This window comes from Drosophila santomea, chromosome 3R (assembly GCF_016746245.2).
Source record: "Drosophila santomea strain STO CAGO 1482 chromosome 3R, Prin_Dsan_1.1, whole genome shotgun sequence".
NCBI lineage: Eukaryota > Metazoa > Arthropoda > Insecta > Diptera > Drosophilidae > Drosophila > Drosophila santomea.
The window spans coordinates 25,660,907-25,675,613 of NC_053019.2; the positions used below are offsets into that span (position 1 = coordinate 25,660,907).

The 14,707-nt window shown below is 40.6% G+C and overlaps 4 protein-coding genes across 8 annotated transcripts; 2 read left to right on the top strand and 2 right to left on the bottom strand.

Annotated features, from left to right (window-relative positions):
• Nucleotides 1-21: 21 nt before the first annotated feature.
• LOC120453673 (protein unc-13 homolog 4B) lies at nt 22-8,101 on the bottom strand. 3 transcript variants are annotated; one of them, XM_039638485.1, is made up of 15 exons: nt 7,995-8,101; nt 6,555-6,834; nt 3,827-4,167; nt 3,716-3,763; nt 3,250-3,409; nt 2,371-3,191; nt 2,088-2,302; nt 1,754-2,031; nt 1,604-1,694; nt 1,472-1,545; nt 1,046-1,411; nt 726-986; nt 501-670; nt 259-440; nt 22-199 (listed from the first exon to the last, which is right to left on the bottom strand). In XM_039638485.1, exons 1-15 carry the CDS (start codon nt 8,045-8,047, stop codon nt 108-110), a joined length of 3,432 nt encoding a protein of 1,143 aa, XP_039494419.1. In that variant the 5' UTR covers nt 8,048-8,101; the 3' UTR covers nt 22-107. The 3 variants fall into 3 exon arrangements, with proteins under 3 accessions (XP_039494419.1, XP_039494418.1, XP_039494420.1); XM_039638484.2 differs by lacking the exon at nt 7,995-8,101 and adding an exon at nt 7,285-7,533; XM_039638486.2 differs by lacking the exons at nt 6,555-6,834; nt 7,995-8,101 and adding an exon at nt 4,857-5,346.
• A 235-nt stretch (nt 8,102-8,336) lies between these two features.
• LOC120451722 (transforming growth factor beta regulator 1) lies at nt 8,337-9,430 on the top strand. Its single transcript, XM_039635624.1, has 2 exons — nt 8,337-8,467; nt 8,618-9,430. The coding sequence occupies exons 1-2, from the start codon at nt 8,405-8,407 to the stop codon at nt 9,362-9,364; spliced, it is 810 nt and encodes a 269-aa protein (XP_039491558.1). The 5' UTR covers nt 8,337-8,404; the 3' UTR covers nt 9,365-9,430.
• Nucleotides 9,431-9,858: 428 nt separating this feature from the next.
• On the top strand, nt 9,859-11,086 carry LOC120451215. The gene is made up of 4 exons (XM_039634692.2): nt 9,859-10,161; nt 10,337-10,474; nt 10,537-10,578; nt 10,640-11,086. Exons 1-4 carry the CDS (start codon nt 10,018-10,020, stop codon nt 10,916-10,918), a joined length of 603 nt encoding a protein of 200 aa, XP_039490626.1. The 5' UTR covers nt 9,859-10,017; the 3' UTR covers nt 10,919-11,086.
• A 363-nt stretch (nt 11,087-11,449) lies between these two features.
• On the bottom strand, nt 11,450-14,675 carry LOC120451216 (myotubularin-related protein DDB_G0290005). Of its 3 annotated transcripts, none has more exons than XM_039634695.1 (3): nt 14,263-14,673; nt 12,999-13,428; nt 11,450-12,033 (listed from the first exon to the last, which is right to left on the bottom strand). In XM_039634695.1, exons 2-3 carry the CDS (start codon nt 13,263-13,265, stop codon nt 11,881-11,883), a joined length of 420 nt encoding a protein of 139 aa, XP_039490629.1. In that variant the 5' UTR covers nt 13,266-13,428; nt 14,263-14,673; the 3' UTR covers nt 11,450-11,880. The 3 variants fall into 3 exon arrangements, with proteins under 3 accessions (XP_039490629.1, XP_039490628.1, XP_039490627.1); XM_039634694.1 differs by having other exon boundaries at nt 13,983-14,673; XM_039634693.1 differs by having other exon boundaries at nt 12,999-14,675.
• Between the last annotated feature and the right edge of the window lie 32 nt (nt 14,676-14,707).

Below are 14,707 nucleotides of genomic sequence, written 5' to 3' on the forward strand. Positions count from 1 at the left end.
AGTGCCCCAGTTATACAATTATTTTGTAGTTTTTAGTACGACTGGCGTAGAAAATATAAAAATACATTTTTATTGCTTTTCTTTACAACGTATTACTTTTGCACAACTCAGGAGAAGGATCGGTTCTTCAACTTTTTAAGGAACTCCTTGGCCTGCTTATCACCTAGTCTGTATTCCAAGGCACGCAGTGAATCGGAATCTATAAGCACAAAACATGTATTAATTTGCAGTTTGAAGCTGATTAGCTATATGAGGTACCTGTGTATTCTGGCCTGGATAGATTCATCATGATTTGCTCGCCCGATGGTGTCGCTGCTAAATCTTCGAAGGATATATAGCTCTCTGCTATATACTGGCTCGACATTCCGAACAAATCTTTATCTTTGATACTGAATACAATAAGACTATTTCCTTCACTTCGCTGGTGCTCACTTAAGATTCTGTTTAAGAAATAAATAAATATACGCAACACGTTTATAAAATCAATAGTGATTACTTACATACGAAACTCCTGATCGTAAAGCGGAAAACAACTTTTGTTGTGCACGTTGGTCTTCACAGTTTGTACATCGTTGAATCGACTTGTGGGCATAAAACTGGCTTTAACAAATGAGTCCACCGTACCATTTGAATCCATGGGCAGCAGATTGCGAGCATTTAAGATATTTAACTAAAAAAAACAAATCAGTGAGTGGATTTTAGGTTTTAAATGATTGTGAGCCTACCAATAAACCGGAATCAGTTAACTGAGCCGTCACGGTGAGTTGTCCATATGGAGATGAGTCTTGGCTCTTTTGGTTCTCTAGACGCTCCAAGTAATACTGATGAATAAGATCTGCTGTCTCCAGCGAATAAAGCCTGAGCCGACTTTGAATTGAAGACAGTATTTTTACGTCCGAAGCTTGAAGGTTGCCCATTTTAAAACAGTCCATCATTGTCTGAAGAGTATTATTCAAATTTTGGAAGAAAGCTGGTGGTCGACGTTTCTAAAAAGATAATTATGCTATTTTTTAAACTGTTTCATACTTGAGAAGTCAGGACTTACGTCAAGATTTGATTGAATTAGGTCATACATTATAATGGATAACTCAGACCAAATGCCATCCAGTATCCTTTGGAAGTTAATCTCATTGAGTGTATCGTAAAGCGTGGCCAACGAGGATTCCAGGTACATCATTAACTGGTCCATAGAGTTGGAGTCCTTTGCGAGCACCTCGGCACCTTCGGCCAAGTATCGCCTAATTGGCGGTGCCATTTTTCGGGCCACAATCTCTATGAGCTCAACAATCTGGTTGCGTTCGGTGTCCAATGCATTTTCAATTACAGTTTTAATGGTGCTCGCGCACCTTTCAGCCTCTAAGTTAGTTCGGTACTCCCCCAATCTCTTGATGATATCATCGATACTAAGTTCCTGTAATAAAATACATGCTATTAATATTTCTGGTTTGATTTCTGTGAATATAACTTTTACCTTAATGAATGAAGGTAAGCTCTGGCGGATGTAATCCATGTTGTTTATAGCTATGCACCACTCCTCCGACAGAACTAAAAAATATGAATTAATTACAAAAGACAGTGAAAAATAGTTGCAAATAGTACTTACTGAAATTTTTATTGTTATCATCAGCAATGAAAATGTTTTCGACTCTGCGGGACATCTGCTGGGCATAAAATATGCAACACCGACACAGATCCTGTAAAAAATTTAGTTATCAGAAAAGAGAACTTAATTATAAAAATTATTCAATCTTACATTGACAATTTTGGCTACAAAAATGTAGGAACCCTCGACCTCTGGCCAGTCAAGTTGCTGCCAAAATATCTTAATTTGGTAGAATATTGAGAGTGTGTCCACTGCTGAGGAGCTGTATTTCACTGTTTCGTCGACGGCTTTCAGCTGATCCAAATCGATTGCTTTCTGGATACGACCTAATGCCTTAATTATTGAAATATCCAGCCAGTGGGTAACGCCCCTCTCGAACCAGGGGTAAAAGTTGGCCAGTTCCAGGGGCTCGGAACAAAGAGATTCTCCTGTAAACAGAAAGTTCAATTAGTGTTTTGCTAAGATCAATAATTGACTACTTTACCTAGTTGGACGTAACGCTTGAGTATTAAATAGACTTCAAACAAAGTCGTGCCCATGTTTACATTCTCAAGGTTGGGCAAATATTCGAATTGATCGTCTGGCACATCCAATCTCTTAATATTATTGCACACTTCTATTATAATCGATTTACAGATTTCAGCAAGTTTTGAGTCATAAAATAAATAAAGTACAGCGGAATAGTTAAGCTGAATTTTGCTGCAAGTAAACAAGGTAATTAAGTTTCACAAGCAAAATAGTGATTAATGCACAATGGTGAAACTTACTGGTAAAAGATTTTATCAAAGTATTCCATTGCACGTTGCAGATCGGACCGCACCATCTGTATCAGTTTAATGACGTACTGCAGCTTTTCGTCATCGGTTTCGGTGTTTTTAGATTGCCTGCTGCCCTCCACTATGTGCTCCAACCATTCCCGTGTCCCTGTGTTGATAGCATCCTCAATGGCAGTGTCGATATTGCACGTTTCATCAGTGTCGTTTGTGTGTAGCCATCCGTACACCGATTTGGGGAATATGTCCACACTCTCCGGCACTTCCAGCTCCTTAATCTTCTTCAGAATATCCAGCACTTCATTGAGAGCTCGAACTATATTCTTATCACTGGTATTTTTGGATCTAAGTTTCCTTAGCACTGAGAAGCACGACGGAAGCAGCCGTCTCACTCCATCCCAGAATGTTTTCACATCCTCGGAATCGTTCTGCATGTAGGTGATCACTGGCACCACCACGTCCAGAATAGAATTGAAGAGCGTAAAATTGAGTTTGTGCGTCTCATGGATGGTGCTGTAGGCATGCCACTGGCTCAAAGCGCAATCGAAGGGAGTTAGCCCGCTCTGAGCAGCATGCTGGGATCGAATGAGTTCGGCATTGGGACTGAACTTTCCGCTCCACCAGTAGTTGGCCACCTGCGAGGTTTCCAGCTCGTACATCAGCAGCAGTTTCAGTAGGTTCTTGTGCTCCTGAACGGCGACACTCTTGTTCTTCTCCGCACTCAGGGCCAGATTCACCAGAAGTGATCCTCGACTGCGGCCCTTGCTACCCTTTTCCAGGTTATACCAAACGGTTAGGCCAGAAACTGGAATAGACTAAAGAACATTTGGGTTTCAGTGGTAAGATCTTTGATAACATAAGATGTACTCTTACCTTTAACGTGATAGCAGCTCTTCCAATCAATTCATTATCGTGTTTTCCCGAAGAAGCTGTTACTGCTATTTCCTTCATCAACTTGCTAAGTCCTTTCACGCCTTTCACATCCAGGATTTTGTTGACTTTTTCCTTCACGGTTTCCGCAGCATCAAAGTCCCTGATAAAATGTAATACATTAAATGGAAATTTAGCATATAAATGTATGAATGAGAAGTTAACATAAAAATGCAAATTTATAACAAATCTACTACTACGTACTTAACATATGTATCTACTCAACCGATTTTTAAACAAAATGATGATTTCTTAGGATGCCATACCTTCGAGTTAGTTCGAGTCAGACCATAATAAACCTATTAGTCCGCGATTAGTGCTTTTTAGAGTTCAAGAAGCGTTATCAACCAGATAACTTAAGTTCAATGAGTGCTGTTTATGTGTTCAATACAAACAAAGTCACACTTACCACACTTCAACGATTAAAACTTCGTCACGAGCATTTTCCGTAATCGGCCTGCAAAGATAATAAAAATTAATAAATTGATATCAGATATAGTAGAAGATAATTAAGACTCACAGTGAAAAGTGCTCCTCCCATATGGGATTCAATGTGGCAGGCTTCACAGATGAGTTGTAACGATGGGAGCCATTCGATTCCAAGTACAGGGTAACAAAGGGATCGGACAAGCCATTTGAATCCTTGGACATAAGGTTCTCGGCCTTTATAATCTCGACATTTAGTCGAACATTGGGCGGTTCTTTCAGACGCGCCGCCTCATAAATTTCCTCGTGAGTGGCGTTCGGAATTTTGAATGCGTCCTGCACAAATTCGACCAAACTGTTTGTGCACTCTTCGTTGTTTTCACAGCCAATGTTGTTGAAAATTTCAAATAATATCTCTTCATACAGATCTGTAACCTGCAAAAGCAAAAGCAACAATTAGTTGAGTCAAAAAAAGGGTACAATTAAACACATGCGACATTTATAACCCACCAAATCAGTGGGGTATTTTAATTTAGTTTGAGCAAAAATAGAAAAATCACTTCTCTAAAGGTCAAAGCCTAAGTAAATATCGGCAAATTCCAGAATACGGAAATATAAACAAATCGTCACAGGGAAATTGGAAAAATAGACCCAGTTGAGGTCATGTTTGCTCAGATACATTCTAAATAAGTATCTACTGGATGCTTTCCGCAATAAAATGTTTAATGTTTCCAATAAATTACAATACAATACAATACCATATTGATATTAAGCTCCACAAATCAATAAACTTCTTAGTATGTTCTTGTTTTATATGATTTTTCTGCTATCTTGTGGCTACATTTTACATAATTCTCAATTATGGTGTGCTCTATGTTTGGCAAAAAACAAGTACATAAATATATTTAAAAACTGAAATACCCTGTGCACTTAACTCGAGTGACTCAACAATTATCCCAAATCAATGAACTTATACAATCGCTTTTGTTTACCGACGCACTGCGAGTAAACGATGAACCGATTCCCGCAGATATACTTAAGATCAGTACATTATGAGTGGCAGATATACAGCTATAGATATGGATATAGCACCTGCAATCATCCAAACTTCAGGCTCTACTTACGGTCATCGCATGGCAGACCGCCTTGGCGTGGGAATCGAGTAAATGCTTGTGGACACCGCGAAAGTGTCGACAGGAAATGCTTCCATTTCGATTCAGTATGCTCATCCGGCGCTCGAATGGCTTATTCAGCGACTGGGTGGAGCAGGCTTTCCTCGGGATCCGGAGCCTGATCTCGTCGCATCCGGTGCGCGTACTGGATCGGGTTAGGCTATTGGTTTTCGAACTGTGGTTAGACGAACTGTGGCTTTGGTTTTGGGAGCCGAACTTGCTCAGCACACGTGGTAGTGATAGGTAGCTCATGATTGATCCGTACAACTGACCGATCACTCAATCACTCCACTATTTAATGTTTTTCTCTAGATGCAAGCGAAATATTTGGCAAAAACTCTCTTGCGAATATACAATTCGAAATAGACGCACATATTATCGAGTACGAGCGGATTCGGATTCGGATGCGGGTGGTGGACGAATCGTGGACACCCACGGACTCGGGAACACCGGACTGGACACAACCGCTTCGGAGAAGAGTCTGTAGCTAAGTACGTACAATAGCGTCCGGTGTGGAGGAAAATCTTTGCGATATCCGAAATATCTTGACGTTGACCATGAGATAAAAAGTGTATGCGCTCAATTCGATTCAGATTGTTTGCTGTATTTGTGCATATGTACACGTTGGTGGCAAAGTGTTTGTGAGCAATAATAAAGCAATCTTAAGAGAAAATGGTTTATTTTTGGATACAAAAAGGAAAAGCTCAAGGTGGTAATGAAAAATGTATTTTCTAAAGTACATTAAGCTTTCCCCCCGCCGTTCAATTGGCCGCCGTCTTCATGTTTGCATGTTCTGTAGTGCTTGTTTATGTTGTCAGTATACATTATTCAGTTTTGTTTATACTGTCCGACTATATAGCCAAGTTCTTTTGTTTATTGTGCAACCGTTTCTATGGACACGACTTCATTTTCGGGCTTCTGTTCAATTAAACTACACCTTCCCAGACGGCAAACATGCGAACAGCAAAATGTTGGTATAAGATAAAACATCGAATTAACTCTGGGCGATCGTTACGCCTCGCTGCAAACTGGAAAACTGACCTATGTCGAAACTTCCTCGCTAGTCGGGCCTAGAAATTATGACGCGAATGTGACCAGGCTCAAAAGCCATCCATATTCACCAATACCACCAATGGTGGATAGCTAGTTTGGTAGTCGACCTGGTAAAACCCAAAGTGAATGACGAGCTTTATCTTGATGCACTTTCACTGAAATCCTAAAAGCTATAGTGCATACTAATCCATCAAGCGAAAACGAGTTCATAAAGCGGAGTTTACCATTACTATATAATTAGTATATATATATTAGGGAGGGCTTAAGCCATAAATCATCCTTAAAGTCCGTTTTACAAATTTGCAAGATTGTGATTCGTATGAATCACCTGTATACAAATGCAATTGCGGTTCCCATAAAAATCACCTAGGAATATGTTAAGTACTACTTAATAATCATTTTCTTTTAAATGTAATAATCGTGTGATAATACTATAGGCTACGTTTGGTATAAGCTGTAGTTCTATTAGTTGCACCAGTTGGAATGTAGTTTCATTTTCCGATTCGTTGTGACCTTTTAATGGCTTTGTCAACCTGATTCATAGCTCTGATTTCTCTATTACAAAACGTACATTCATTACATTATTAAAAAACTTACATTCATTACAGGCGCCGAGTCCAGAACGGAAGTGCTGATATCCTTATCAGAGCTTGAGGCCAGGGTACTTTCGGTGGCGAAGGTATCGATGCTGATGCACTCCGGATCCTGGCTGTGTTGGATGGTGCCATCGGGACTCTCGTCCGATTCTTCTTCCCCGGCACTGCCATTTTCCTCCAGGGGAGCCAGTGAACTTTTGAGGACACCCTCGTCGATTTGAGACTTCTGTCGCAGTAGGGATCCAAATTTTTCAAAGAATCCATCATCTCCATCTTGCAGTCTGTGGGTAAAGTGCAATTAGTAAGGAATATGAAATAAGTCATTAAATGTTATCTGCTTTGGGTAGTCATAGGGAAATGGGGGTTTCATTTAGATTAGGGACAAAATAGCAAATGTAGATTTGTAGTCACCACTATATGTATTTGAAAGCCCAGTGAAAAATACCCCAAAACTGAGTCATGTTCGAGTTACGAGTAGGTGGTAAAATCGATGTGTGGGGAAGCCACACTCCCTTACATCACTTTTCATTTCTCACACACACAAATGATAATTCCAGTTGATAATCTTTAATTTATCTGATGACACAGTTCCAGTTCTCCAAAATGTTCATATTCGTCTAAAGAAACACACATTGTCGATGCGAACAAATGTTTATCTGTCGGTGAGTTTTCAAGTTTTCTACAGGTGTGCGTGAGTCTGTATTTGGGATCGATTTATTCATCCGACTTACTGGTGTTCATGCTCCGTGGGTGGATTCATTTTGAGCTCCTGCAACTTGAAGAAGAAGCCCTTCCACATCTGCTCCTCGTCCATTTTGAAGATGTTTGGTTTCTGGAGGATACTTTCGCCGGATGCTTCAGAGGAGGCACTGAATCGGAATCCAACAAGTGTCACCGGAGTGTAGAAACATACTAACGGCTTATTTGCACCGAAACCGAACCGAACAAGCGATGTGATTCATTGCCAAAGCTGCTCTCCGACGTAGATTTTTCTCAGTGGCAATAGCATTGTTGGTATTCACACGCTCTTCCGTACACTATCACACATTATAATGAGGTATGGATGTTTGTAACGTCTAACATTGGGCGAAAGTGGGGAAATGGGAAGGAACGGGATGATACACGCATACATACATACAGACACTTGTTGCCATGGTGATCGGCCGTTTTTTCTAGCTATTTAAGTTATGATTTTGAAAACATGTATACTCTATAACTCTTGAAATTGATGAATGAAAACTCATTAAGAGGTTACCAATGAATGGTTCTAACGCTGTATTGGCTCACGCACACCTATACCATCAGAGGGCTAGGTGTTAGTATTCTTGTAACTACCTTTGCAGACTGGGGCTTCCGTGGTCAAACTACGCATTTTACCATCCGATTTTTAGTTGCAAAGCTTAGTTATATACATAACTATTGATCTAATTTAATAACTTACCTTATTTTATCGAACATCCTTAATTCCGAGCGCCGGAAGTAACCTTTTAACATGATTAAGTCCTTTGCCAGTTTAAAAAGTTTGATTCAATTAGCCAAAGGGAACTTTAAAATCCATAAAGCATTTCGATAATGCCAATCTAAATTATCGTGGATATTTTTTTACACACTTTAAAGTTTTTTTTATAACTATATAGTCTAAAATAAACAAAGATAAGATTAGATTTGTTTTGTTTATGTATTTGGTATTAAAATGAAATACTAATATAAATAAATCTACCGAATAAATCTACCGCGTTTCGATAACTTACGAATGGCAGCCCTGCAGTCCGATAATCAAAACAAACCCTCGGCAATAACAACAAACTAATCGCATCTCTTGTTTTTGTGGAAATTATAAATTAAAAAGCCATGAATTTAAAGTATAAGCGCCGCTACGATAGTTTAAAACGATCCGTCAAGAGTTATCTGCTGGTAAGATCTTAAAACCTTGGGCGAAGGTATGCTAACTTGAGTGCATTGACTAGAAACCTTTGGATTTCTACTCACATATATGGTTGCATTATATCGTGAACCATTTACAGGGAGTTATATGATCTATTAACACCAGAATACCAATTTTAGGAGAATGCTGCACTCACGGACGAGATCTGTCGCCTACAAGCCGAACTATCTGTGACCCGATCTCAGAGACTATATCTGATAGAGCGACTCATGTTTCACGAGGGCTTAGAGAAATCCAATAGTGGTCGTCCCAGTGTATCGAATGGGAAAGCAGACGCCTCTGACACACAGAAGAAATACAGTCCTGTAGTTATGCATAAAAACCCCAACGAAGATAAGCCAAAAAGTGTCACCATTGTTCGGAAAAAGAAACCCATGTTTCCGATGAATCTGAATAATGTATTACTCCACTCACTGGGCGAGATAATATCAGTGAATCCCAATTTCCATTCCGAGAGTTGGATATACCCAGTGGGATATGTGGCCACACGAATATACGCCCATCCCAAGGATCCACGCAAAAAGTGTGTGTTTACCTGTAAAATTTTAAATAACGCCGGGATCCCCCAGTTCCAAATAATACCCGACAATGATCTGGATGGCGTTTTCTTCGGAGAAAGCGCCAATATGTGTCACATGGACCTTCTGAACTCCATTCAGCAGTCTCCCTGTGTGAAAGTTAAAATACCCTTCGACGTACAGGGCGAGGTCTTCTTTGGCTTGTCAAACCAGAAAACACAATCGCTTCTTATGATGGACCCCGCTTTTAATCAGTGCACAAATTTCAAGGGATTCGCCGTGCAGAATGTTCAGTCCCTGAATAGCGTCTCACTATCCTTTGAGACGCTTCAAGGATTTCTATCTTGATAGGATTTTTAGATCTGCTCTTACTATTAGATTCTCGCGGATAAATAAATAAATGTATAAGAATAATAAGTTTGTAAAATAATGTCAGGTTTAATTTCTCTGATACATCCGTTCGGAAAGGTATATATGTACCTAAGGGGTACAATGGTACATGTTGTCGTAAAACGTAAACAATAAAAACCAGAAACAGCTGATGTTCCTGTTTCAATTCCATTTCGTCCGTGACCATATATACTTTCTAGCGGTATTATGGATTCGTCGCCTATCAAAATATTACATTTTAACGAGTGTTTCGGGCAGATTGGTGAAGAGCAAGAGTTAAATGGATTCTGGAAACACTTTGTTCCTATTCCGCATTAATTCATGTACCATAAATCATATGTTTTATTTGTGCATTCGTGATAGTTTCAAATGAAACAGTGCATTTGTGCAATTGCTGTCATTTATCGACTTTTCTATGGAAAAAGCGAAAAAACAAGCTGGCAACCTGCCGAGGCAATCGAAAATACAACCCTTGGACAGAAACATATGTACACAACACCTATCTGAAAAGTATTAAAACAATATTTTTGGAAAGTTGTTTTGGCTGGCGTTGAACTAAGCGACATTGCAATAGCAGCTGAGGATAAAGCCAACCACCGGAATCGGTCGAGATGGGGAGCATCGAAAAGGCGTGCATATCCGGATTTCTGTGCCGACTGTGTTCAGAGATGCACCGCACAGTAATACATATTTATAGTGATCATGGCCAGCGTTTGTGTCTTGTTGAGAAAATCAACGGTTACCTACCAATTACAGTGAGTATCAGCAACTGATGTACGATGCCGATAGCTAGAGCTTCTCACTATGCACGCCACCATCGTCAAGGATGTTTGTGTGTACCCAATTACAGCCATTCGACTAGTTTTTCCCAACTTGCAGCATCATGTGAAATAATTTATTGATTTATCACTTCCTGCTCCATTGCACCAGATATCTCCGACTGATCCATTGCCAAAAACCATATGCAAAACATGTCTACATCGCGTGGAGCAGCATTACTCGCTGCTGATGCGGCTGACACGGATGCGGGAGGAGCGCAAGTTTAAGTTAATAAATTACAAAGCAGAAGTGAGTAGTAGTGACCCCCTATAAGAATTTTGCACCCAATACCTATACCATTGATTATCCAGAGAAATCCCTCGATATCCAGCGTGGAATCGGATGAGGACGTGGTGAGTTGTACACTTCAAACAAATGATGCATTACTTTACCCACTCCGTTCGGATTTTCCAGATAAATTCAGGCCCTGCTCACGAATTTCCCAATGAGGAGGATCAAGCGAGCCGCCGCAGCGGGTCGGCGAGTACCGAAGCCGAAACTGATCAACAGACCCAGGAATCCCAATCCCAAACCCAATCCCCCAAGTCAACAGAGACTGCAGTGCCCACACCAAACAGCAGCGAAAGCCACGATGCTAGTGGTGCTGGCCCCAGCAATAGAGACCCAAAAGAGACTGGCACAGGCAACTCGGGCACGGGTAGCGCCACTCAGGAAAGAACCCATGCAGATTAATGACTGCTAACCTCGTCTCTGGTCGGTGGAACTATATATACGAGTACTTGACTATGTACATATATATAGACGCGTTTGTGTGTACGTACGTTTAGATTGGAATAAAATAAGCATTTTATTTAATTATCTAGTTAATTTCGAATACAGATTATAAGTGAACCATTTAAACGGGATTCTTACTGCGGATGTCGGGGTAAATTTTACTAAGATAGCGTATTTGATGGTTGCCAACGCCTAGTCCGACGAATGCCTCCTGTCACTTCTCTCAACGTGGCATATCCACTATGCTTACCTCAATCTTATCGCAGCACCACTTTAGTGGCTAAATTCTTTTCGCATGATAGCAGCAAGTTCTTTGTGTTCCTTAGTTTGCATGGTTAGAGCTTTCAATTGTATGTTCCTTGATAATGAAAGTACTCCTTGTATCCCATGTATCTTGTTAATTGGAGTGTGGTTAGGATTGTTTCCCCTTTGATCCTTCGCTGTCCACAGAAACCAGAGAAACTACCAACACAAGAATTTGTTCAGCAGTTTGGTAATTAAACTATTTCTTTAATCGTAATTAATGAACATGTAGGGATAGTAGGTTCATTTAACTTAATTGAAAAAGAAGCAAATACATAGATTCGTATCGGTGCCTGTAATACCAGCAAATGTTTGAACATTTATATATTTTCTTGATATGTATAACTTGAACCCCGGCGACTCTTGTTCCAATTCATTGTAAACCTCGTCTGTCTTTGAAATGTTCGTTTTTATTGAGCCTAACAATACGCACGAGTCGCTGAATACTTAAAATTGTCAATCAGAATGGTATTATGATAACTTAGTTTATCTTGCTTTTCCTATCACTAATGTTTCCTGCCATATATGAATGTATACGCAAACCGATCAGGTGCATACGTATGTACAATATATAGTGGGGAAAACACTTGTGCTTGCAATTGTCGTTACATCTTAAGTTAGTAAACGTATATTGTTTTTAGTTGCGGCTTCAATTCTGGAGGTATCACTGGAGTGTGTTCCACTTTTCGAGTAACTAAGCGCTTAAACCGTCCACTGAATTGCTTGCGAAATCCCTTAAAGCTGTTTTTATCACTTGAGGCCATCATGTCCTGAAAGAATGAAACGTATTTGATAAGTACACATGTAGTTTCATTAATATCTTAAAAACTCCGCAATAAATTGAATAAAAACAGCTGGTTTTTACTTATTATATATAATATGTACTTAGTTACAAGCTGATCGTGAGTCATATTCTGGTTTTGCCTTATCGCTAATGCAAATTTCAAAACTGCATATTCCTAGAACGTGCTCAGGTTTTTTTGTCGATTCATTGAATAGGTTTTTTCCTGAATGAAGCACTGTAAGTGCTTCCCCCCAAAAAGTCCTTGTCCGCTTTATGCATACTTGAGATGTGCAAATGTGCAAAACGCGAAAGTGAAAACCGGAAAACAAAAGTGGCTTAGCCCTTTCTTTAAGTGAAAACATACGATCCGGGTAAATTTGTAATTTATTAACCCAAGCTGACCTGCGCTTGTACAAACATACAAACATATGTGCGATCCTCTAATCTTATCTTTGAAATTCCGCGAAATGGATCTATTTATTGCCGAGCGTGCCAAAGCTAAAGCCTATAATAAATTGCCAAATGTCCGTATGTCGGTATGTTCATACCGCCGTACATACTAATGACTTAAATGGCAATTGCTGAAGTGCAAACAATTTGTTTCCCCTTTATCTTCCGCCAACACACGAGCACAAAGACTAGGAACTAAATATACTACGAATAAATGGTCGCCCGTGGAGTATCTAATAATCGTTACGTCATGATAATCTGCACTGCGGCGAAAACTTGTGCGAATGGCTGGTGGGCGGGCTATCTATTACACAGGAACTATGCAGGCAAACAAAAGTACAAAAAAAACAACGCCATATCACAAAGATATATCTCTTTATGGTCTTCATGCGCTCGTTTTTGGTATCTGATTCGAAAGTAATATGTTATATCGTAGAATATATCATACTCGTAATATACCCTATCGTAAAGTTGTATCTTTTACTTTCAGTGTGCACGTACCGGACTCAGGCAATTGTAGATGTGCGGAGTGGGCGCCTTTGGGGGGAATGTCCACTCCGTTGGGATGGAGCTCCCATTCCCAATGCCGTTCCCGTTCCCGTTGGCGTCGCAAACAGCTGCTGCATTACTGGTCCTCACGAACGTGACGCTCTGGGTTTGTTTGGCAGGTGCTGAAGATGTAGATGATGTGGCGGATGCAGTAGCTGATACGGAGACGGATGCGGATGAGGCCTTGGCCCTGGACTTTCCCTCGCTCGATTCCTTCATTCTTATGTGGTCGTCCCAGTAGCGTGTGAATATATTTTTGGTGTGCTGGACGTCGGTGGACGATGGATGGTGCTGGTTGTGCTGGTGGTGTTGGTGTTGTTGGTGGTGCGGATGGGGGGTGTTCAGATAGTCGGTTACAGAAACATCACGTTGACAACATTTACTGCGGACAAGACGCATCGTTAATTTCCCACTGATACCCTCGATCGGTGCAAAGTTAGTTCATTTTTAAGGTACACGCGTATCACAGATGGTTTCTCTATCGGTATGATATGTAAGACATTTGCTATTATTCGCTATACATGCTAGCTAAATGTCGATGGCGATGTCGACCGTTGGCGGAAGTGGTTTTCAGTTTTCAATTTTCGCTTTTCGGTATACTAATGTCTCGCCTGACTGTTGTTGGTATTGTTTTCTTTTGGTTTGCAGGTAGGAGCAGCTATGTATTTAGCGGCTACCCAGCGTTACAGCGCGACTAGAATATCGATTTTCTGTACTTGGGCTGGCGTTTTGGGTGGTGAGTTAGTCATGATGGCTGCGCACTATACTTTTTTGGCTCAGCCCTACTCCGAAGTTTGGTTATATTCGGCGGTTCCTTTGTTTGTTGTGTTTGGGTTTTTGGCCAGCTCTCTATTGCGACTGTTTTGCCCGAGGTGGTGTATTTATAGGAATGACACTTTTCATCTTTTCATTATTTCAATGCTAGACATAACTTACACAATATCAATTTGCTGTTGTTTTATGTTTTTTTTTTTTGGTTTTTCACTAGGCCAAGCGGAGGAAAACCGAAACCGAAACGGAAAAGCAGAGAAGAGAAGCAGAAAAGCAGAAAACAGAAAAAACAGACAGACGTGTCGAGTATTTTCTAGTCGTGGTGCTCGTGCAGGGGAAAAATGCGATTAATGCTGGCACTCTTCACTACAACCACACATCCACACAAATGCGACTGCTGTATGTCTGCACATTTTCTTGAACTGCTCTACACGTAAGTACGCACATTTGATTCGACTTGGACTTCAGTTCGGTTCGGATGGCAGCGAGTGTCTGAATGTGAATCTGAATCTGAATTGCACAGAACGCGACTGAACAAAACAAAAGCTACGAATCTGACTCATGTGCGCTTGACTACAGCCAAAATATCAATCGAAAGTCGCTGCGAATCGACTGCGAATGCGAGAGTGAGTCGCTCGTCGCTCTCTCGATCTCTCTCATTTACCGTATGTACCGCACTATACATAATACTCCGTTTCCCATTCCCACTCGGTTTCGTATTCGTGTTCGCTTTCGTATTCGTGTTCGTGTGTACTTCTGCTCGCTCTTTTTTCAAGACCTTCTGACGTCAGCTGACATTTAGCAAGCACTGTGTTTTCACCAACTCGGGCCCATTTGCGTGTATTAGGGTATCGGCGGGTGTATAAATAGCGTGTTTTGAGTGATTTACC